The sequence below is a fragment of the Ambystoma mexicanum genome, chromosome 1p (genome assembly GCF_040938575.1).
Source record: "Ambystoma mexicanum isolate Mex_15411 chromosome 1p, UKY_AmexF1_1, whole genome shotgun sequence".
Taxonomy (NCBI): domain Eukaryota; kingdom Metazoa; phylum Chordata; class Amphibia; order Caudata; family Ambystomatidae; genus Ambystoma; species Ambystoma mexicanum.
In genome coordinates, this window is record NC_090921.1 from 1,271,803,248 (window position 1) to 1,271,828,689 (window position 25,442).

General features: G+C 45.8%; 1 protein-coding gene across 1 annotated transcript in view; it reads right to left on the bottom strand.

Annotated features, from left to right (window-relative positions):
- Positions 1–25,442, bottom strand: part of RRAS (RAS related) — a 138,414-nt gene that overhangs the window by 54,198 nt on the left and 58,774 nt on the right. Inside the window, exons 2-4 of the mRNA XM_069605182.1 lie at positions 12,769–12,856; positions 6,381–6,483; positions 4,314–4,422 (exon numbers count right to left, since the gene is read on the bottom strand). Of these exons, the coding sequence (XP_069461283.1) occupies positions 4,314–4,422; positions 6,381–6,483; positions 12,769–12,856 (300 nt within the window). The remainder of the gene's footprint in view (positions 1–4,313; positions 4,423–6,380; positions 6,484–12,768; positions 12,857–25,442) is intronic.

The following is a 25,442-nucleotide window of genomic DNA, read 5'->3' on the forward strand; positions in this document are numbered from 1 at the left end:
GCATGCCTGTACTTTCTAAGCTAATCATTCCCCTTTGTTTTAGATGGCCAGAGCACCTGCACACCACTCAAACGTCAGCAGTGTCCGGTATGAATGCCAGTAACATAAAATGCCATGCCATGCCTAAAAAGAAGAGGCCTTTGAATTCCATCTTGCTTGATAACAGAGCCTCTGTTGGAGCAAGATAAGAAAGCAAATAAACTCGACATGCCCATTTTACATGTGGCCATATTCCAGAAAGGCCTTTGTTCGACTCATGGCCTGTCAGGATTGTCGCATGCGATTTGACCACATGCACAGGAAGAGGTTGGAGGGGACCGGTGGAGTTGTGAGAGGTAAAGAGTCAGGACAAGGGTGTGGGTAGATGGTATTTTATATGGGGTTGGCACCGCGGAATGAGAGGAGGGGGGGGTCGGGCACTTGGGAGGTTATGAACGGGTCCTGGCAGGAGACCAGGGCTGGTGGCAGTGTCCCCTCCAAAGGAGAAGGGTGGCGTTGCAGATGTGTGGCGCGACGGGCAGGAGCGTTCCTTGCCAAGAGCATGGTTGAGGAGAGGAGCAGAGGGGCGTCACGAAATTTCCTGCAGCAACCAAACAGGACCTTGGGGGAATTGGATCTCAGCAACAGTGACCTGCAGGGAATTTTCATGGAACCAGCAAACTACCGCTAAATAGTTAAAGGAGCAAGGATGTGAAACACACAAACTCTTTATTACCACTTCTAATATTGAACATCAAGTAATCTCCCAATGACTGAAAACACAATGCCATTTATTTTTGGGGTTTGGATAGAGATAGGAAGCAAATAAGACAGACCCACCGGCAGATTTTCTTAAGCTTACAAGAGTCACAGGAACTGGCTAACCAAATATGCAAACAAGGCGCGCATAGAAGGAAGCAATCTGTTTGTGAAATGTGAGAATTTTTCCACTAATCAGATAGAGGTCCAGCTCCGTGGCATATACTTTAATGTTCCCGCCATGTTGTGTTTACATAGGCAGCACTTACAGATGTCTCGAGCTCCTAATAGCTGAACACTAACAAGACACTGAGAAAAATCATCCCAGCAAATCACGTGGCTGTAAATTTGGCCCCAAACACCACTAATATGGGGATCTTCTCACTTTTGTCGACCTCATGACATGCACACTCATTCCAGGAAGAGGAACTGTGGACCTAAATTTAGACAAAATGAAACAAAAAATGAGTTTTAATTCCTGTGTGGTTCTTAAATAAAGAAGAGACTGGATAAGATTGACCTATTTTCTTAATGGCGACTTTAGTGAAAAGGAACTATAATTGAACTACATTTTTAGTATTACAGAGCTGCGTGCTGCGCAACGATTGAAGTGGTACAATAAAAATGAAAAAGCAAAAATGGGTCACAGAAGCTGCATTACGCAGGAGAAGCAAGGACTTTAATCAAGAGCGAAACAGCTGAAGTGAAGTAATTGAGCGAATACAGAGTGGGAGGGCGTTCCAATGCTTCGCAGAGAGCAGGGCAAAAGAATGACAACGGCACTGGGCACCAGAGGCTTGGAAATTAAAGCAGGAATTGCGACTGGGAGCAATGCAGTACATGGAAATGAATAGAAAAGCAAGACCATGTTGGTATTTTATTAAAGATCAAGTTAAAGAGAAGGTGAAATTCAAAAGAAAGCCAAGATGGCGAGAGTGGGGAAGTGTGACAGAGTCATTGGTCACATGTGGATGGGGGGAGAGAGAGAAGGGTCCTCCTTAACCTGGGGCCGGAGGCTCAATAAAATAAACATCGGAACTAGCCCTGCCCCACATATGTTAAGTGGAAGTTTGGGGGGTCCCTAGGCCCCAACAAATCCACCCCCATGTGCCACAAATGTCAACAATGGTACCACTGTGTTTTCCAATGCCCCAAAACCATGCAGGAAAAAGGAGAGGGGCTCAGATTTATTTTTAAAGCCCCCCACCTGCGTCCTGGGGGAAAGGACAGGGACTGATTGGTGCAAGATGTCAGGTGAGTGCTGCAGCCAATGGGAAGGGGAGAAAGGCATTGCATCACCTGCCCCACAGTATAAACACAGGCATCAGGAAGGGCAGAGTGTGGGTTGTACAGAAGAGATGGAGCTGAAGGTGGACTGAGAGTCCAGGTGGAGGACGGACAGCAGAGCAGAGTGTTGGCAAGTTGGTGGCAGAGCTCAGCTAAAGTGGGATACTCGTGAGAGTGCTACCATTTATGGGTAGGAAGTGGAGAGTGTAAAGAAGGTGTGAAAGAGAGATATAGGAATAGGGGAGTGGAGTAGTAGTTAGTGTGAGTGGGGGTGAGTGTTAGGAGAAGAGTGAGGCTAGTGAAGGGTGTAGGAGTGGGGTGCGAGAAGTGTGTATGAGAGAAGTGGGGAGGCAGTGAGAGTAGTGAAAGGGTGAGCAGGGCACTATAGCGCTGAAGTTCGGGAAAAGGAGGGAGTAAAAGTGCGAGAGAGAAAGGGGACTCCCTGTGGCAGTGAAAGAGGTGAATGACAGGGTTGGGGGTGGGACAGGGGTGGGAGAGTGGAGGGGGTTAAGAGTGGTCTATAGAGGACTAGAGAGGAAATTGGTGGTGAGAGAATAGATAGGGGCGACTGGAGGAGAGAGAATAGAGAGGGGCGAGGAGGAAGTACGATTGAAGGAAAGAAAGGGGAGAGAAGAAGCAAGGGGATTGTGTGACCATCACAGGGACAGAGTGGAGGTAGTAAGGGGGAAGAGAAGAGGAGAGAGGAGAGAGGGAGGGAGTGAAGCAAAGAACAGAGGACAGAGTAAGTAAGAAGAAGAAACATGAAGGAGAGGAGTGCAAGGCAGTGAAAGGGGCAGAGTGGAAAGAACAGTGCCGTTGGAAAGGCACCAGACCAAACAGACAATATTGAAATCCGATCCATGGGGCGAGTATGATAGAAAAGGCGAAAGTTTCAGGCCACCATCGCCGATACAATTATAGATAGTAGGAGTTACCCACCTTTAGTTGGCAACCTGGGGTGCAAGCAAGCCTGCGGTAGGGAGGTGGGAATCCCAAGTGAGGCGGTCTTTAGTGTGCCACATTTCAGCCACCTCCAGTCATATTGTCGAGCCTTTTTAGTCTTCGAAAATAAAGACCTTTGAACCGTGTTTTGAAGACTGGGTGTTCTTAAAGACATCTGGGATGGTACAAGTTCAGAAAAAAACAGTTCTGGGCAGTATTAGGTGGTCTAAAAATGATGTTACGCATGTGGTTTTCTGAATATGTAGCCTACTCGTGCAGTAGTGGTTGTCCAAGAAGCAACTATTAATGGAAAGGGACAGAAGTTGAAGATGTACATTAAAGTCAGTAGAACAATCATATTCAGGACTGAATAGTCAGATTTAATGGTTCATTGGTGATGGGACACTGCGCTGGGAACAGCACTTAATTGCTTCCTCTTTGGCGAGAAAAACACTGGCTTAAAAACCCTTTACCATGAGAATGCAAGGGCCTTTGCAGAAAATGTTAGGATTTGATTATGGGTAAATGTAATCAACTCAAAAAAGGACTTCATCTGATGGTCATTTCTCCACCCAACGTCAGCTGTCCCGTGGATTGCATTTCCACCTTAAATTCAGCAACTATTTGTTTAATACACAATAGGAGAGTCCGTTTGGAGTTCAGAGTGCGATGTTGGGCAAAGTAATTCAAAAAGATTCTGTGGTCAAGGCTGGCGTTACCACAGTCTCATAAAGACACGGCAGTGAGGTAGCTCAGTGAGTTAAGCCCTCACCCCTGACATTTATATATAAACAGCAGTCACCAGGGTCAGATAAAGGCAGGATCGACACTGCTGTTGAAATGTCTGTTTTCCTAAAATTGGGTAGTAAAAACACTCATTAACGCAGCACCTAGAAGCAGGAGGAATTTGACATGTAACCATTATATAAAAATGTGACATCATTCAGTTGGCAGCCACATCTTGTTTTCGAACGTTTAAAAAACATTTCCAGATCAACCACTAGACGGCAGGTGTGTACATCCACAGATCCCAAACTAAAATACACTGCCATTAAATAGATGAAGTCCACTTTTGCACCTTTAGACATTTCGTCTGACATACTTTTGGATAAAAAAAAACACAATGCAGGGGAGAGCAACAGATGAAGGCCTGATTACATGAACATTCAAACTGGACGCACAGAGTCCCAGGGGCTTGGCATGAACAGCCAGCTGAGGGGTAGCCATTGTTGCCTATTGAGGAAGGACTGGGCAGCCATAGCATCGCGCAATTGTACACCCCACAGCAATCAAATGACACTTAAGCAGGACGTTGGCCCGAGGAGCCTGTGAAAGCTAGTCTTCACCTGTCTATGTAGGTCCAAGTCCGCCTTGTTGCCCACAAGGATCATGGGAAACTCGTCTCGGTCCTTCACTCTCAGGATCTGGGTATGAAACTTGCTGATTTCATTAAAACTAGAAGCAAAAAGAATGAGAAGTACTGTTAGACCACAGCTTGCAAGACTGAAGTGATCCCATGGCTACAGGAACACTTGTGCAGTGAGATGTTATGGTATTGCACGGATTGTTTAACCCATGTTCTCAGGTTCTGACATTTAAAGACCAGTAAGGGGCACAGTATGCAGCCTCAACGCACAGCAGGAATGTGTCCTTAATTTAGGTCCATCGGTGAAGTGCAGATTTCTCACTTTCACTGTCCACGTTACTTAAGCCTCCCAGGGACCTGCTGCCACGCGGTACCCGGGCCGTTCCTTTAGTAAGCCGCTTTCCATGCATGCAAATCTTCACATTCTGGCGAGTTAAAGACTTTTACAGATCTCATTTCCTGTCCCCCTGAGATCGTAACTATCTTCCCTGCCCAGAGCTGTGCTCTTCCCTTCCACCACCCCTCCCAACCACTGTTCCATGCCCCCCCAACCTCCATCTCCCAAACCACAAAGGAGAGCTGCCTTGTCCCGAGCTCAGGGCGGACCTTCCCACCATTAACGACGACCCATCCCGATCCAGAGACTGAAGTGTACGAAAAGAAGGAGCCCAACTGTGACCACGGCAGAGTGCGACCTGTTCAAGGTGGGGGACTGGTGTGGGTAGACAGAGAAGTAGTGAGATGGGCAGAAAAAGGGCAGTCCTTCTGGATGGTTTTTGATTTAGGGCACCTTTGTGTAAGCAATAGCCTCTGGGCAGAGGTCTGAACTCCTGCGGAACGCATGCATAACCCCCTGCAGGAGCAGATGGCGCGCCGACAGGGACCCACAACTAGGAAGATCATGCGTGAGGCCGTGAACGGAATTCGACCCAAAGCCTGGGCCCCGGGATTGAAAGCTGTCCAGCTCTTCTGGTCCGACAGGAGTCATCTGTTGCCCTCCATAGATGGAAGGGTCCGTGTCCTGGCATATAGCATGCAATGCCAACCTTAAGGTGAGCAGGTACAGCACCATGGAACCTGAAGATGCTGCAGTGACGTTTTAAGCAGAAGTTTCGACTGCACATAAAGCCAGGGAGTGTTGTTGTGGACAGCCAGGACATGGTGATTCATTTTTTCTAAGTCCTGTAAGCAATCAGGCCACTGTGCTTTGAAACTCTTGGGAGTCGGTTTAACTTAAGCATCCCTCAGGAGCGCATTACGTTTGTCCAAATGGCCTTTCATTAAGGCTCTTCATACGCTGAACTCTTGTCTGATGGCACAAACCCCAAGTGCCTGTTTGATAACAAAATGGCCACCCTAAAGAATGGCATGGACCTGCTTCTTCCATTGTAGGCTTCTTATCAAATTGAATGTCTAGGATTTTAACCTGAGATAACTTGTCAGGTTCCCCAAAATCAAGGGGAGATGGGGCTAAAGTTAGAGGGCCAAGTAGGTCACCTCCTTCTAGGCTCTCGTTTGCCATCCAAAGCTCCCTTCCTGCTGCACCCCACCCTCCTACCCGAGCTCAGAGCATTCCCGCTCCCCTAAAGCCCAGATCTGCCATAACCTACTCAAATCAGAGCTGCCCTCCTCCCTCCAGAAGTCTAGAACCACCACACTCAAAACAAAAAAACATTCACCCATGTCATGTGCGTCCCGAAAACAAACAATACTTTGTACATGAAATCTGACCAGCAGCCAATTCAGAGATTGGACCAGACCCTGATGAGGCCACAGAGACACTGCTCCCAGGAATCACTAATTCCCCGTTTATACATCTCCAATATAGCAATAAAGAGTCATATTGAGCCACAGGCCCGGCCTCCCAGCATGCACCACAGAGTGAACTTCCGCTTTCTCTGGGAATTTTACAGGTGGGATTCTTGCCCTGCCCCTCCCCCAATTATACATTCCACAGAAATCCTCAAGTTACAGGAACCTGACACGGGCTGTGTTTATCTGCTATGCACATGTTCCAATTTATTACGCATTTAGTAATGCAACCTACCTTCCTCTGTCGTTAATTGCATATATGAGCAGGAAGCCTTCTCCCGTCCTCATGTACTGCTCCCGCATGGCACCAAACTCCTCCTGACCAGCCGTGTCCAAAACTGCAAGGAAGAGAAAACCATTATACTCTCCAAACTTGGGTCCCTGTGTGCGCAGCCGCCTGAAAGCGCTCAGAGGACATGAGGGACCGCAGAGTGCTAGACATGTAACTAAACCATTCAGCGGCCAGACTGTTGAGAGGATTTAAGCGGAGACCGCTGGAGGAGGGTAGATGCCGCAGAGCTGGAGGAACTGTGATTCTCGCTCCCTGTACCAAGTGCAGACATGTCAGCCTACTGATAGAGGAACTGGAAGCAGAAGCGGCACACCACTTGTATGACTAGGACTCGACCAGACCTTGGTGAACAAGCACAGCAAAGAAGGTGCACAGTGGAGATACGTGACCGAGGAGCTCACAGGGAATCAAGCGGTTTGCCATAACTCTGCAGTAGTTCAGAGGATGACTCACGACATGGTGTGGAGCGGGCTTGTTCATGGTGAACTCAAAGGGACATTGCAAGAGTAAGCACAGCCTCGGCTTAGCAAGTCACAGGATGTTAGGCACCCCAGGCTTGAAGGTGAAGGGGTAGGTTGTGCAGACATCACGCGCCTAAGCGGTGTGGTTTAGGAGAAGGTCACAGAGATGTGTGGGTGCCCGAGGATCTGCTTTGGCATGATAAAAGTCCAAACGTGCTGTAGAGAGAGACCATCACTCTTTCTTGGATGCACTCACTGGCTTGGGGCCAGCCAAGAGTCTCATCAGTCCCCCGCAAACTGAAAAGAAGAAGATAGCTTATTCTTCACCAAGTACAGGTCCTATTCAGTGTCGCCAATTACTCCAGCAGATGTGGTTGGTGCCTGCGCCTGCTGGATGATCATCACCAATCGGAGGGTTTTGGAAAACGTGAGAAAAACCTCAATTATTCAAGAAAAAACGGGATTTAATCCCTTGATTCGTACTCCAGAGGCTGTGGACTGTACTGAAAAACACCTTTTTATTATAGATGGCTATCACAAATACTACAAAAATGCTAAACACATAACAATAAATTAACAATGACAATTCATTAAACAAACAGTAAACAGTACTTGTTCTATAAACTGCTTGCACGTGTTTCCATACTTGTGCGCCACTGATCATACGTGTAGCTTTGATATGCCTATATGTATTTTTACTAGTTCATATATTCACATAGGCAAACCAATGTGGTTTGCGCACATCCTAGATGTATGCGACTACTTGTAAGAGGCTGTCTATGGAATACGCACTGCGTTATTAGAAGTTAACAACCCCATTGGTTACAAAAACAGATTCTGGACAATGACATATGGAACACATGCACTGGGAGTCGCCAGTCGGATCTCTTGCCAGCAAAACAAGGTTTCGCACATCAGAGGTACAGATGGGGAAAAAGAAATTCAAAAACACGCCAACCCAACTACTGTGGTATAATAATAATAATAATTTAGCATTTATATAGCGCTACGAACCCTCAGGCATCTGATCGCTGCTTATTACTACCCACGGTGTGTGGTACCTCAGAAGAATGAAAGGCTGAGGTTGGTCCTGCTGGGATTCGAACCTGAATCAGCAGGCGCTGCACAGATGTCAAAGCAATCGCTCCACTCGCTGCGCTATCGGACCGGCATTGTCCCGAGAACCTGATTCAATACTAGTTTAGAGGACGTCTAATGGCCCATATTCCACTCTTCGTCAGGGGTGAACAAAAACTGGAAAACAAATCAACAATCATGTCAAATAATCTTCTTCAAAATACAAGACAACCTGGAAATAAACTCAACGCTAGAAAACTGCCCCTGCGATGTATTCATCTGGATGAACTCCAACTGCCTCAAAATCAACCCAGGCAAAACAGAAATGATGATAGTCACAAAAAATGGAGGAGAACACCACTTCATCCCTTGGCCAAGGGAACTCGGGACAACCCCAGCACCCTCGCCGATTGTAAAAATGTTGGGGGTCCTGATGTACAATAATCTCACGCTAGAACCACGAGTAAACGCTCTTCTCAAGAAATGCTTCTTTCTACTGCGAGCGGCAAAGAGAATCCTACCGTTCCTATAATTTTCCAACAAAACAACCACCATCATCACCCTCGTCATGTTTAGAGTTGACTACGCCAACAGCCTATACTTAGGTATGCCTGAACAACTTTTAAAAAAACTACAACGCATACAAAATGCGGCAGCCAGACTGCTTCTGAAACTAGCCCGAAGAGAACACACCACACCAGCGCTGAAAACACTACATCAGATTCTGATGGGAAAAGACTGGGGTGAGAGTTGGAAGAATGCTGTGGTTCTGCCTCCACTGCAAGTGGACCAAGTCTCCAGCAGTGATTACGTTGCAAGGACTTTGGGTTCTGCTTTCCTTCATGATTTACACCAAAACTGAGCTTCAAGCATTTAGCTAATGTCCAGCAATTGGGAGGTGAATTGGATAACTGCAGAATCTCTGCGGAATCAGAGCGAAAAAGTGGCCTAGTTTTGGGGGTTAGTATAGTTTAGACTGGAGAAAGGAACACTTCATTGTGTGGGGAGGAGAGCCCAAAAATGGGGACGCGGCTGCACCTGGTAGCATGGTAGACTGTTGTCAATCTAAGGACCACACACTGGATACCCGGACATCCTTAGAGACATCAGAATGCAATGATTTGAATGACTGGTGCATTTCAGCTAGCCCACGAGTCAAAACAAGCAGCTGCATTTGTGAACAGAAAGAGAAAGCTCAATAGTGGAGCATGTGCTGGACACGATCTCTGAAGCCACAGTTAGATGAGGTGGTCAGACAAAGTTTTCACTAACACAGGACCCTCTCTCATAATTTAGGACTCTCAATAGGAACTAGCTGCAGAGGTGAGGCCCAGCGAACAAAGACATGTACAGAAATAACAAATAAATGCTGCACCTACTAATGGGCTACATTAAAAAAGTTTAAATATGGCACTTCCCAGTACTGCTGGCATAAAGAAAACAACTCTCTGCAGGTCAAACGTTTCTCCAAGCAGAGAGTGGGAGGTAGATCCCTCTCATGGGCTCGCGCCTCCCTCTGGAACGGTCTTCCCTTCCCCCCTCCAAGCAAGATCTTAGAAAGTTCCGGAAACTTCTGAAGACTTTCCTTTTCTCCTCTTCCTTCCCTCTCCCCTCCCATGCCAACTCTCCCCCTCCCGCTACAACTGGGGACTGGTCCCTTCAGAGTCATACAGGGGCCATACCAACCCACACCAGTCCCCCCTGCATCTTTTGCCAGCACTTTCCCTCTGGCTTCCTTTCCCAGACTAGCCATACTTGGTCGTTCCCTGCCCACCGCACTCTCCCCCACCCCCTTTCCCCTAGCACTTGCACCTTTGCTCCCCAGCACTTCCCTGCCCCCTTCCCTGGAGGCACCCCACTCCTGCACTTCTCCATCTCCCCCTGCCCCCTGCACTTACCACCTTCTCAAGCACTTGCACTGCAGAATTGTCACAGGGCCAATATAACAGTTTTTTGTTGCTCTACGTTCATGATTCCCTTATCCCCACCCCACACCCATCTTGTCTTGTGGCGCCTGGAAACACTTGTGTATAGGCGCCATACAAATGTCAAATAAATAAGTAAATCTAGTCCGTTGGTGGAGAATAGAATTTATTCATGAGCCAAATCCAGACCCTCGGGCCAGAGTACGTAGAGGGGAGAACTTTATGTGCAACAGATGCCGCATTGTGTACTTATTGTGGAATTTTCAACTAGGTGGTGGTGCCCTTAGAGCAGTGGTCTCCAACCAGTAGATTGTGAGCTACTGGTAGCTCGCCGGAGGCTTCCCAGTAGCTCCTTGATCAGACCACAAAATGAGCACTGCGTGGTTATTTTGATGTCTGAAGACCCTGGGACCTTTCCTCCGCACCCTCCCACTCCTCTTCCTGTAAACAGTCAAAAGCTGTGTGCACAGTGAGAGGAGGAACTGCATCTGGGCTTGAAGGGCTGGGGCAGTGTCCCAAAATGGGGTTAACTATCAACAACAAAAGTAAATGGCAAATGTGTGTTGTGGCCATTGTCACCCAGAGATGCAAATAATGGCGGATTAGAAAGGGCCTGGGTGCATTCATCTGCATGCTGTGTAAAACAAAGATGGGGCTGTGATTGTTTCAGTCTCACTGTGTTTCTTTAGATTTATTTCAGCTGGCATTACTTTGCATGCTGGAAATTGTAGACTTTCAATCAGAATGGGGGAAATAAAGGTACAGCTGTATCGTTTTCTCAGTGCGTGTGTGTGCATAGAAAAATAATCTGTGCGAGTCCCAGCTTGCAAGAAAAAAGGTACATCTTGCTTTGCGTGTTTATGGTAAAACTGAATTATTTTTTATATTTTCAGATATTGAGTTCCCGGTTTTAAAGCTCAAGCACCCAAACTGTATTGAAGCTTAGGATGGAATATGGCGGGATATGGAGGAGCCCACCTACAGGGATGTGCCAAAACAAGAATTCAAGCGATAACTGCAATTTTAGATTTAAGTAAACATGGAAAACTACTAGCTGCAGTGCATTCTGATGCTTGTCCACTTACATGGAATGTAAAGTGACATGTCTATCAATACCAGCACTTAAAGAAACATAATGTGAGACGTTTTACAAAACGATAGTTGGAATTAAGTGGGAAATGTGAGCAGTGGCTTGTATATATATATATATATATATATATATATATATATATATATATATATATATATATATAAAAAAAAACAGAGCACTGTACAAAATAGGGTGGTGAATACAGGGAGAGAACAGAGGCGAGACATGGGATGGGAGAACAATTAACAGGGCTGATTCCCTTTGGCTATGTGCACAAATCGGGAAATCTATAGAGATCTATGTGGAACCTGTGCACATGTTCAAATTCTGGCAAGGGATTTCCAGCCTTTCAATACTAGGCTGAAATGGTGCAATTTATGAGCACTGTTTTTGCACAAAAAAAATGCAGCAAAACATATAATTTACAAGTAATTATCTAATGCATGAACAAGTCCAATATGTCGGAGAGTTGCACGTGCAAGCCAAGCATGGTCTGTTGGTCATGCACCAGAATAACATGATTCCTGCAGGGAGAGGTAGGGATCCTGTGAGCTGTTCACTTTGATATGGCCTCCTTCATGAAAGGGAGCAGGATGATGGCATGTCTCCATCCATTCCGAGTAAGGTGCCCCTCGTTACAACCATGCTCTTTGCTCAAAATGTTAATTTTAAGACTCATACGTTGTCTCATGTGTGCACACTACAAGTCACCACTATAAAACTGTTGTGTTCCAGTGTAAAAAGAAAATGTGCATCTTTAATCTATGGTGCCCAAGTTAAAGTGGGAATAAAATAGTAACATTGATAGGAATTTTGCAGTAATACAGACAAATTATGAAAATAATTTTCCAAGAGGAATTTGTCTGCGATTCTAAAAATTAGGTAAACTAAATGCTGCAATCCAAATGCTGTTACAGGGCCATCCTTCTAAAGGGGCTAATTATTTGATGTAAAACAAATGCTCTTTTACAGATGGTGCAGTTGTGAAGGGCACAGTGACTCCCATGGCTGAGTCTGTTGTAAGCAAGTTTAAAAACTGTCCTGAATGTATATCTGCCATGTCGGGTGTACAATCACTTTGGCTAAAAAAGTATCTGCACTATCAGTCAGTGTGATTGCCCGCCTCTGTGAATCTGCCTTTTTCAGATGAACTTCCTGAAATCGGAACCTTGATCCTGTCCGATAGCATCTGAGTGCTGTTGCCGTTTCAAGCTTTACACCAGATTACTGAGCACTGGTGGATAGCATGCAGGTTAAGCCTTCACATTGAATGTCCCGATTAGTTTCCTACTTCTGAAATGCTTAACTATTTTTTAGGAAACAGCATCTAATAAAAAATAATAAAATAAACATGTTTTTGAATTTATTGATACATTAATATGACAATAAATACATACAGTATTCCTTTTTTATATGAAGAGCAAATAAACTGCCCAAAAACTGCTTGGTTGAAATTCTCACACTCATGGATATCACCACCCTAGTAGCTCCCGCCTATTGGCCATTAACTACAAGTAGCTGTTGCCAACTAAAAGGTTGGAGAACCCTGCCTTAGAGTATAGAATGCACAGATAGCAGGGTGTACACAGCAGGTGATGGTTTGCAACATGTGGGTTACGTAGCAGAAGGTTAAATGGACGGGGTAATCTGCAAAGGGCATTTTCTTAACTGGTCACGCCACATGTTCTTCAGTGAGTGTGCACCTTTTACACAATACAAGAGAGTGAGCTAAGCGAATGGAACCTCAGATGCAACACAACACTGCGCCACACACTTACTGTCCAGTCGCGTCTGCTTGCCGTCAATACCACAGATTTTGGTGTAGGAATCTTCAATGGTGGGGTCATAATCCGAGACAAAGTAAGACTGTCAAAAGCAAGAAGAGAAAAGAGAGCAGGCAGTTAGCGCTTGCACAGCTCCAAAAACTCCAACCTTAAGGCAGCTGGAAAAGATCACCATAGGTTTAACAGTCACATTAAGATTATTTAAACAAAGCTCTTTGCTACACAGACTCGCGTCTACAACACTGCACTTTTCCTGTGCAAGTACTAGTTGAAGCAAACTAAGACTGGTCCAAGGTTTACTTTCAGAAGGCAGGAGAGTTCTGAACAGGTAAGATGACAACTCAGAGGAATGGAAAATAAAAAAAGACTGGCAAAAATGCACAGGGAGCTAGCATAGACAGAGTAACAGAGAGCTGCACATCATACAATACACGACAGAGAATCACAAAATGAGATGCCGTTCTGCTCTAATTCTGAGTTCATAAGTGCAGAGGGACTGGACTTGTAGAAACAGATATCACCCCCCTGCCCCCTGCGCGATATGACCCAAAGCCGGCTTCAAGGATTCTATGCTGAACAAGGGGAGAATGGGATGCATGTCTATGGGACCTGCAGGTTTACCTACAACAGAAAAGGAGAGTTTGAAGCCATCTAAACAAAAGGTCCTCGTAGGATTCAAAACCCACTATAGGGGCTGAATACCTACTCCCCAGTAGGCTTTATATAGGCCGGAACCCTCGTGGCCAGAATTACCAAGGCCTCTGATTGGCTGGGGCCATCTTTTTTTGTGCATATTCTGGAACCTGAGGATAGGACCTTCCTCTTTATGCATCAAATTGGCCCAGCTGATATGGGTCTCCAGTGTCCTGGGCTTCAAAAGCCTCTGTGGCGATCTTTGTATTGAACAGCAGTCCCGCCTTCAATCTGTAGCTTCACTCTGGTGGACTGTGGCCCTAGAGCAGGTTTTGGGTCTCAGGTTGCACTGTGTCCTCCACACAATGGCTTCTCCTCTATTTCTGCGAGCGCTCAATCCTGACGAGACGTTCTCCATACACGATCGCTCACAGTTTCTGGTTTCAGCTTTGTGCTCTTCTCTTCCTGTTTTCATGAGCGATCCTTCAGTTCCACAGGCCCCTGAGGCATTCTAGAAGACTGCACATGGTGTCTAAGAGGTACCCAAGGAAAGATGCAACGCTGTGGGAAGGGGTTCCCTGGATCGGGCCAATTCCCCCAAGGCTTGCACCACACAGGAACCTTGGTGATCTTGCTGCCATTTGGAACCTTTCCCCTGAAGGCATACGCCATTTGGTACACTGTAAAGGTATCTGCTCACGCTGTTTTTCAAAGTCTCATAGGTTGGGGAGGAACAAAGGATTTGGACGACTTGCTGTGCCACCTGCAGGTGGCACACGGTTCTGGCAACAAGGAACCAGTACACTAATGTTCTATTCTCTTCCTTGGGACTGACTTGGTTACATACGATTTTGTGTGAAGATTTGTTTGTGCAATTATGTGTGTGGTTTATTCATAAAGGCCTTTTGGTAATCATGTTTCCCGCCCACCTCACCCAATGCCAAGGCTTTAATCTTTCTCACCCCTGGAACTGTGACAAAAGTTGCCAGCGTATGAACAACACTTTATAAATCCAATGTCAGGGTTATAGGCCTTTTCATTAAGCCTTTCATTTCTACATGACAGCTGCATGCAATGGACTCACGTCTATTTGAAAATATCATGAAGATCTAAACGTGCAGCCTAGTTGGCAATTCAGAATGCTTGTTGGGGCAATGGCTAGCAGGTGTCAGAAGTTCATGCCCACAGGCAACTACCTACCTGATAGGTGCCTACAGGTGGTTTTCATCCGGCAACCTCTTATACTCTCTAATCACACTTTCCCGTGTCCGGGTGCCAACCCCCTAGTGCACAGCAAGCCAGCTACAATTAACCGCACTGCTTGCCTGTTTACTGCGGCCCATCAATATGTGGTAACTTTTTAAAAGAAGAGGACTAGCCCAGGTAATATAGTCCAGAACTCCATAGTTTCTTTCACACTTGAAACTTGTCAACACCTGGATTCATTTCAAACCTCAAGATGCTTGCCTTGGTCTTAGTTCCATCTCTGTCAAATATAGCAACTTAGACTATGTGTCGGAAATACATTTTTCTACTTTTGGCCTCTTTCTAAATTGGCTCAAGGAACGCTATCTCAAAGGTCCAATATGCAACATCTGTCCTTTCAGTCGCTTTCTCATTTAACTTTAGGAACTTTTCTTTCAGGTTCCTTTCTGTCACTTTCTCTAAAGGATCCGCCATGTTTATTCTCCTCCCAGTCCTGCGACTCTTATCCTCAGTTTAGCCTCTCCAAGGTGGTGGGTGCACACAAACTGCTCTCAAACGTGGTTCAACTCACTACCTTCTCCCCCTGTTACTCCAAAAGCTCCACGTCTGGCATGCCACCTCTCACTCTTGACCCATACCCACATTGTCCCATTGGCCTGCTGTCTGTGTGTGTGGTGCTCTTCTATTTCAGCTCCTGTTTCACATCCACTCACTCCCTCCACTACTCCACCTACCTTCCTGGACTCCCCATGGTATTCTAAACAGCAACTCCCATCAGGACTGCCTGCTCCAATTTCACCAAACGTTGCCACTCCCCCCCCCCCCCCCAAGAGGCCACATCACATGACTAATGCAAGTGAAGAAAGACTTACTATTCTGTGCTGTTCTTGATGTTGTAGAGGGCAATGACCAGCAGTAACATTGATCACTCAATGGATGAATGCAATCAATGATGATATGCAAATATAACCCTGGCCGGTCTATTCAGCCACTGGTTGTTCCTAGGTCAAAAAGGTGAAATATGTTTAATCATTATGATAATGAACCTGACCCCTCCTCCTGCAAATGACAACGTGGGACCGGTGAGTATTTTTGGTAATCTTTGCATGGAGAAAAGAGCGAGAAGCTAGTTGGAAGAATCCTTGCTGCAGACCATTCCCAGCGGCAGGGAGTCAGGCGGCAGCGGTCTTAAGCTCATCGGACCACCTTTTGCAGACTTGCACTTTGAGCTACCTCGGCCATACACGTACATCCTTTGAATACGCACTCTCTGAGGCAATGCAGGTTGCGCCTTCCTGAGAGAAGTTGGCTGAGGTGAGTAGGTGGTGACAGAGGATTTTTTGGTCGACTAGGTCCAATGCAGCCGACAGATCAAGAAGAAGGAGGAGTGCAGGTTTACCCTGGTCCTGATCTCATCCATCTTTTTTTTTTTTTTTTAAGTGCAGTAGGGCCGATTCGGTGCCATGGCCAGGGCGAAGCCCGATTGGCGCATTCCCAGGATAAGGTGCTTTTCGAGCTAGTACTGCACTTGTACATAGGCAGCTCTGTCTAAGATTTTTAGTAGGAAGGGTACCGTGGTGATGTGCCTGTAGTTGTTGGAACCCCAGGGTCTAGCAAAGGTTTTTTTAGTAGAGGAAGTACCCACGCTTCCTTGAGGCTGGAGGGCACAGTTCTGGGGGCGAAAGAGGCATTGATAAAAGGAGGTGACGAATGGGGCGAGGACTTCAGCACAGTCCTTGATGAGAGGCAGGGCAGACGTCCCTTTTGCACCTAGAGGGTTTTAGGCTTTTAAGGATGGCTAGGCCTTGTGCCTCTGTGATCTCCTTGAAGCGAAACTGTGTGGTTGCCGGATTCAGGGGTAGGAGAACAGTGGCGGACACATTCGGAGGGGAATGCTGGCTAGCTTGATAGCTGGTGATTTTTTGTTCAAAGAGTCAATTTTGTAGAGCATGGCACTTTGGATATCTGTGCACCACGTTTCGTCTTTGGTCAGGGAAGGAGGAGGGGAAGCCGGGGTCTCGAGTTCCCTAAGGATGGAGAAGATCTCCCTGGTGTCTGACTTGGCATTGGCAATTCTCACATTGAAGGAGGTCGATTTTGCCGTGATAATAGCTAGGTTAGATTGTTTGGAGGCTTTGGTGTATACCAGCCTCGAGGTGATGGAAGGTTTTTTTTCCATGCAGATTCTGCAGTCCGCTTTAGGTTTATGAGTTCTAAGAGTTCGGGGGTGAACCAGGAGTTCACGTGTCTGACCAGTTTCGCTTTGCAGGGACCTAGTGGGTCTATGGTGTCCGCTGTGGCTAGGGTCGAGACTGCCAGAATATTCGGGTCCTTAAAAAAGGTGGCTTTAGTTTTGGAGTGTCAAGCAATGGCAAGATGCAATCTTTAGTAAGCTTGCACGAGCTCCGTGCCAGCGAGGGTGGCGGGGACCGTGCAGTGGACTGATGCTTCTTCGGGTGAGGAATGACAGTGTCAATAATTTTGTGGTCGGACCAGGGGCAAGTAGCATTGGATCCAATCGAGATCTGACAGTTGAGGTCTGCAATCCAATCGAATGTGTGGCCTTTAGCATGGGTGGGGTTGTAGATGTAATGCCTGAAGCCTAGGTCTTTGAGGGCATTGGCTACCGAGGCAGCCTGAAGGCCGCTTGGTTCTTCCAGGACCAGGTTTGGTAAAGGCAAGAGAATGGTCTAATGAACTGAGGAAGCAAAGCAAGTTCTTGCCCACATATGGACCCAGTGCATTCACAAAAATAGTAATAAGGGATGGAATATTTCAGGGATACAGTGTAAAAGGGAAGACAAGAAATGGTTCTGCTAGGGATCCTGTGGCAAGTAAAGCAAGATAAGATAGTAGTAAACAGGTTCGCTGTCCCAGATGTGCAAGGATTAAGGACAGGATGATGCATTTATCCCACTATGGAAAGCCAACATCAGGATTCCATGGCTAGCAAATAGCACCCGGGTCAACCAGGGTATTGCAGGCAAATGGTACCTGTGTTTGCAGACCAAAGGAATACCTTAATGCCAATATGCAGGGTTACCCGGCAATGGGATGACCAAGCAATGCCCAAAGAGGTTATTAAAATGGTAGCTCTTTTCCCCCGACATTGTATTTAACTATGACGGGGGCAACAATACTTGCATGCAGGGCTAGGTTTATAACCCTACAGCCAGCAAAAAGGAATAGTTGTACTATAGCCAGGTACAAACGAGACCCTCTCAGATGACTGAGTAGCTCTGTGGATTTAAGAGATTCCAACGGTGCAGCCAACCAGGTCGCCTAGATCCCGTCTATTCTGCCCCGGTCCACTGGCTCTCGCATCTAAACTAACAGAATTGCATGGTCAGGCTTGTCTGTCGTGCCAGTGAACTGCATAATAGAGGAGACTTGACTCCACTCCAAAGGTGGGCGTATACACCCTTTCAAAGGATAGGGGTTTTACTGCAAAGGACCACTTTTAGGAGTTTTAACCCATTGATAGACAGGCACCAGATATCCAGGGATGCAGGGGGAGTACTCGCATGTGTCTGGCTCTTAGCACACAGGATCAAGATTTATGTAGCCCAACATATGTAGGTTTCTTGTCGAGCATTTTAAGAACAGCCTGAGGATCCTTCAAAGTACTACAGTGTAAGAGGAAAAAGCAAGGGAGCGATACGAGGAGGTTATGGGTCGGTAGCAAAGTCAGGGTGTGACCGCAGCGAGATCGGGACTGCGGCAGAACTCCCAGACAAGCAGTACACGTTCCCTTCACCCGCAGGGTACCATTGCTGGCTCTCATGCAGATTGATATGCTCAGAGGGAACATATGTGAGAAGAAGGGAAAGCTGGGCCATTAATCATGAGCCTACACCTTCAGTTCCCTATGTAGATAGGGCTCCTGGGATGCCATCCCCGTCCTTGTCCATGGTGGCTGGGGTTACGCTGCAGAACCCACGTTCCGATCATAGACTGATTAAGGAGGCTGCACCATAAGGGCTCCATTGAACTGAGCAGCGGTTGTGTTTCAGAGCAGTTGAGCGACACGAGCTGCCAGCTGGGACCAGTAGCCTACCGGGTGGCTTACCTGGCTAGCAATGCTGTTTTCAAATCAGACCACTGGTCGAAGTGTACAAAAAGAAGTAGTGGAACCATGTTCCTTGCTGGTCTGCCCCTGCTCCCCACAAACCCCATCACAACGCCCCCTTTCACGCGCAATACAGACCACCAAAGGAGCACACCTGCTGTTTAAGGGCATGTTCAGTGTAGTGCACTTTAGTCTTCCGACACCTTTAGTTTAAAACATAACCATTCCGGAACGGTTTCTTTTTAAAATAAAAGTATAGGAACAGTAAAACTTTAAAAGAAAAAAAAAAGAAAGAGTAGAGGAGCACCGCTCCAAACCACTTCGCCCCCTGAATGAGCAGCACCAGGCAGATGGGTTTGTTCGTTTACTGACCGGAAAGCAGAAGGCAGATGTGTGTCTGTGCACCCTGGGGAGGGTTTGCCTGCGTCAGGAATGTTGTGGTGTCATCAATACATATCCCCAGCCTGTGAATCAGAGAGCATTCCCAAGGATAGGCTGATATGAGTGCAGGCTCAAACAGGACCACATTTTGGCAGCTCTCTTCAGAGACCGTGTGAGAAAAAGAAACCGAGATTTTCAAAATGCCAAGAAACCCTTGAGAGGTGCTAAACGTTCACTATCCAGGAGCACTGATCAAGGGAAGAAGTTCACCTGGCAAACCAGCTGATCACTGAGGCACAGAGGACCCCACCTCTCCTTATATGTGGGTCTTTCAGAGCTAAGTGTTGCAACACACACTCCACACAGAAAAGAGATCAGGGTCAATTCCTCGAAAACGTGTCGAGTCTCCGATTATTAGGTTGCCTGCAAAACAATTAATATGAGCCACGCACATCTTTCAAACATTTTGTGTTAACTTTGCAATCTGTTATTCGTGCAGTTTTGGACTTATGGCAGACCTATGGAAATAAATCTAAAACTATCATGCTAGCCTCATTTCTTTCAGAGTCTCATTCATTCTGCAGGAGCTCGTTTTAAACCGGTTTATTTTTATTTCCTCTGCACCTTTCTCGATACTCCTGTAGCACACATCCTAACCACCAGAAACAAGGTTTGCCGTTGAAGAGAATGTGTGCTGTGCACCGCGCCCCTTCACCGCCATATCCCAAAGGCCACTAAACTCACTCTACTTATTTTCTTTGCCTAACAAGATCAATGCGCATTGTCTTGGGGACTGCTCCCAAACACAAAAGTAAAGGATCCCAATTCAAGACAACACTGCGCAAACAGCACAGGAACCAAGACAATAGGCTTCCTCAATTCTAACCGGGCACAGTTTCAGGGCTCCCTCAGATAAGCGAGTTTACATCGACTATAATCTAGGCCAATCTTGCATGGGTGGAGGGGTTCAGAAGAGTTAAAACGCGCCCTATTCTCAACACCTCCAGATAAAATAAAGAGTGGGAACAGAGTGATGCCCCAAGTGGGAAGATCAACCTGAATAGCACCTTGGCACCCGGCTTAGAGAACACTCAGAGAATGTTGTCAAGTTGGTGCTGTTAAAGCAATTTTTAAATTGGGCCCCCTCCTCCAAACCCGTTTACCCATGCTTCTAACCCCACCCGAACCACCCGAATTCCTTTTAACCCCTTACTACCACACCTCCTATATATTAAGTATTCAGTATTTTTTTCTGTAAATTTGCATTCGTTATTTCCTATTCGATACAATCACTGCATAACAAATGGGGCCAGAAAAAGATCTCCATAATTGTCAACCTCAGCTCTCAACTCAGAACTGAGCAGAGGCTAGAAGGGCTACAATGCCACCAAATACTAAATTCAGCGAGGCACCAACCAGAGTACCAGCAGTCAACCATGGTTCATGTCTTCCAGTGTAATGTCAGGAGCACAAGAAAAAAAAGGGGTCAAAACTCCTTTCAAAAGGGGTCCAAAAATTCTTGCTTCCCACCACAGATTGTTTGACAAACAGGAAAATGGATGTAGGCGCAACTAAGTCGGTGTTCATCATTGTGCCCAAACAGACGTCTCAGTGTCATACATTTTTTTCCTTGCAGAAGACCCACCCATGGCCCCTGTAGTTCTTGCAATGGGAAAAGAAATAACTACTGCTCTTCAACATGTAATTGGCTGCAGTATCTGTAGTACCGGGAGCTGGGTTTCTTATCCCGCTATTTGAGGGCTTAAAAATCCAAGAAGTAAAACGGAGAACCTCTCCCCCCATGGGTGTAATTTTAGGGGGGGGCAGGGGTGTTTGTTCCCCCCCCCAACTTTCATGGCACACCATTTTGTCCCTATTAATTTCGCTGGGGCACCTTTTCTTCAGATGTCATGTCCCCCCCGCCCCCAACAATTTCAGCAAAATTACTCCATTGCTCACCACATCATGAAATACTCAAACCCAATGAGTAAGAATCCTGTAGCATGTAAAAAATGGCAACAGATCACGAAGGATCATCGGGTTCTGAATCAGGAGTTCGAAATGTATTGTCCCTCTTTGCCACAACATGTCCCCTAAAATGAAGGATCCCTCCAGCGCATGTGCTGCACAAGGGCACCTTTACAAAATAACAAGGGTCGTCATCTGTGGTGTTGGAGTGGGATGCTGTAAACAGTTGAGCTCGACCGTCACCAAAGAGGGCCCTTGAAATAACAAAGTTAAGCAATATGATTGTTAACCGTATTGTCTTTTATTGCAAGTCCGTGATAAGAAAGACCCTCTACTCGGCAGAGAGCCAGCAAGATTTTGACAGTTGAACTGTCCTTAGGTCTACACATCACAACAACGGTGCGCGGTGATGACTAGTGCGAGGACGCTCGGCGCGAGTCATCTCGCGCACGACAGTATATAACATACAATCCCCCTTATAGATAGCATATGTTAGAATGAAAACAGTACCTATGCCATTTGGTGGTAAGTAATGTATGTACCAAATAATCTTAGCTGCATCTAGCACTAGAACGGTAACATGAAACATTATGAACTGAACACATATTTCAGAGAAATACAATACACGGGGCTAAAATATGATGCCTGGATAAAAACAATCATTGATACATTTCGTAATCATTAAACTTCACAGGTCTTTTCCTCATGCGGCATGTTGTGACATTTCCGCTATCCGGACCTTCCCCACGGTTGTCACAACATGTGTGTTGAGAACTGTTGGCAGTCACATCACTGGATAATCTTCTTTGATCACTCGAGATTAATACATCCTCCCATTCACTTGCACTCTCATTTTCCACTTGTGAAGGAACCTCCTTATACCATTCATCCCCCACTTCACGGTGCGTGATCTTACCCCTGTTGCCATCCCATGCTCAAGGGTATTTCATGACTGCTACACGGCTCATGCTCCAGCGCTTACCATCACTGGTCACCACGTGCCTCTGACATACTTTAGTAATTATAATTGGGTCAAAACATTGAGAACATCCTTTGAGTACTCTAAACATCTTTTTTATCCTTACTGTATCACCCACTTTAAATCCTTGCTCCGTACTCACTTCCCTTTTCCTGACACATTCTTGCTGATTCATTAACCATTCCGGAAAAATATCAGAGCCCATATCTCTACCTCTCATCATACAAAATGGTGATATGACCGTTAATACGTGTGGTGTTTCACGATGTGCCATCAACATGTCTTGTATACCTTTTTTCCACCCCATCCCACTGGCCAAAGACAATTGTAAAGATTCTTTGAATATGTGATTCGTGCGTTCCACTAAGCCATTTGCTCTTGGATTGTACAAAGCTGTACAATGGTTTTCAATTCCATGAAGTTCTGAGTATTGCCTCATTTCATTCATTCGATACCAACCGAACACCATTGTCAGATACTATCACTTTTCCAAAAAGTCAATTACAGCTCCTGTTGATATGTCCTCTACAAACTCTACTTCAAACCACCTGAAAGCGTAGTCAACTACCACTATCGCAAACTCTTGCCCAAGTCTGCACATGGGACCCATAAAGTCTATTGCAATCATCTACCAAGGTCTTTCCGGAATATCCACCTTGCCAGTCTCCACTTTATGTGTTTTTAGGGATTTGTCACTTAAAGAACATGGAATATAGTGTCCGACCTCTGTTTCTACCATAGAATCCATTCTTGGCCACCAAAACCATGACCTCAATCTTCTTTTAGTAAGACTTATTCCCCTACGACCATTGTGCGCACTTCTAGTAAGGTCACCCCGTAAGGATAAAGGGCAAATCAGCCTCTCCCCCTAAACTAGACCCCACTCAAAGCTGCTCAACTCATCTGTGCATTTGTAATATGGACTATTTCTAGCTTCACTAATGTGCCAACCTTGTTCCATGCCTACTACAGCTTCTCTCATCTCTTGATCATCTTTCACATGCTGTAGCCACAGCTTTTTCGAAAAGACATCACAAACCAAACCCTTGATTTGCGCAATCCACTCATCCCCTACCCCGTCCTGTGGCTCCACCCCCTCCATGGGTGCTCTAGATAAACAATCTGCCACAACATTGCATTTCCCTGAAATAAACTCTACAGTGAAATTGTAACTCTAATGCTGCTAACCACGTAGCTATTCTGGGGGTCGCTAGACCGGATCCTTTTGTAGAGAATAGATGAGCCAAATGCTTGTGGTCACTCCTGATTTTGTAAGGTATGCCCCATATGTAGGTCTTAAAATATACAGAAGCCCAATAACATGCCAGGCTTTCTCGTCCACTGGCCGATTATCTTGATCCTGTATCAGATAGACTTCTAGATGCAAAAGCCACTGGCACTTCTCTACCTTTCCTGACCTGGCTCAAGACCGCTCCCATCCCTAACGCACCCACATTCACTGACAATAGATTCCGCCAAAGGGTCACATCTATACAAAGTGGGTGCATTTGCAATATCTTATTTACGACTGAAAGCAGTTTCTTCCTCTTTACCCCAACATAACTCTTTCCTCTACTTAAGCACCACTGTAAGCAGATAGTTTTTTACCACCAGATTCCCCACAAATTTGGAATAAAACTCTATTAACCCTAAAAAGGATCTCAGCACATCTTTGTTGGTAGGCGATTTCAGCGCCACAATAGCATCCACCGTTTCCGGACATGGAAACATGCCCTCTTTGGTGAGCCTATGCCCCAAATATGATACTTGATTTACTTTAAATTGGCACTTGCTTAACTTGACCGTCAAACCAGCCTTCTCCAGTCTCCTTAATACTTCATACACTCTGGCATCATGTTCATTTTCATTCTTCGCCCCAATTAATATGTCATCCTGAAAACACTTCACTCCCGGAATGTCCTCCAACATATCCTCCATTATCTTTAGAAATACGGCAGATGCCGATGCCAACCTGAAAGGCATCCTTCTAAATTAGCAGGCACCCATCGGGATGATGAAAGCCGTTAAGGCCTGAGATGACACATGTAAGTAAATCCGGTAATATGCAGATGAAAGATCCAGAGTTGTGTACCATTCCGCCTCCCCCATAGTTATTAGCATCTCATTGATCTTAGGTAATGGTGTCCATTGACCCAAATAGATTTATTGAGGTCCCTTAAATCCACACATAGTCTAATGCGATTATCCGGGGGACCACAATTGGGGACAACCATTCAATGCTTTTGATTGGTTCCATTATGCCTCGCTCGCATAAACCCCAAAGTTCCTCTGCCACTTTATCTCTCACACCCAATGGAAGGTTGCAAACTTTGTGCACAGATGGTGTGGCATGAGCATACAATTCAATCTTGTGGCAATATCCCTTAAGTTTACCTATGCCATGCCCAAACACCTTCTTGAATCTAATTCCCGCCTCTTTAGCAGATTCTTCCGCCCCGTTACCTCTACTGCTCTGACCTGCATCCGTTTACCTGGATGTAACTCCAGGCTCAATTTCCCTTGGTACCGCCAACCTAATAAACGATCACTTTTGGCAGCCATGTACATTTTTGCTCTTATGTTCTTGTCACCATAAGCAATGTCAGACCCACACAAAACCTTTGATTTCAATCCTTCCCCCTCCACATGCTCTTGGCATTGTGTCAGTGTTGTGTAATATGTGTTTTTTGTCGGCCAAGATTTCCTTGTATTTGACTTCAGAAAATGATTGTGTACAGAGATTCAGGGTCCGCAAATGCTTTCACTAGATACCCTGCCACTACAATTACCACTTCCAGAGAGGCACATACTCTTCTTCATCATCGTTCTTTAGATCACCCACAATATGTAGAATTCCACCCACAAATTGGACATAGTTTTCCGTCTCCATAGATTTGCTGTTAAATTTGCACAACCTAGCAAAATGCCCCATCTTGCCACAACATCTACATTTCACTCTCATGGCTGGGAATTCCTTGGCATTCATGGCGTGTTTCTCAAACCCACACCTGGTGCATTGACCCTTGCGGTTATCGTGTACATATGCATTATTCCCGCCAGACACAATAGGTCCACTCCCTCCATAATGACCCCTACCCATTTTGGCGCGTTTTTTCACTACACATGCATTCGGTTCATCACTACCACCCGCAATTTCTTCCACTTTATCTACTATGGCCTGTACACACTCCTTGTTATTCTTGGAATTTACTTCCTTTAAACACATGTATTCTATCACTACCACCTAAACACAAATCTTAATCTAAGGAAAGTTCTTTCTACAGCCCAGGAGAATGACTCCCTTCTCCTGGGTATGAGTTTCTCAACTTGTAGTTGTCTCAATTTCTGAAAATGTACCAATGATCTTGATTGAAAAAAAGTTCCAATGTTCTTGATTAAACAAAAACAAAAACCCAAAAATAAGTTCCACAA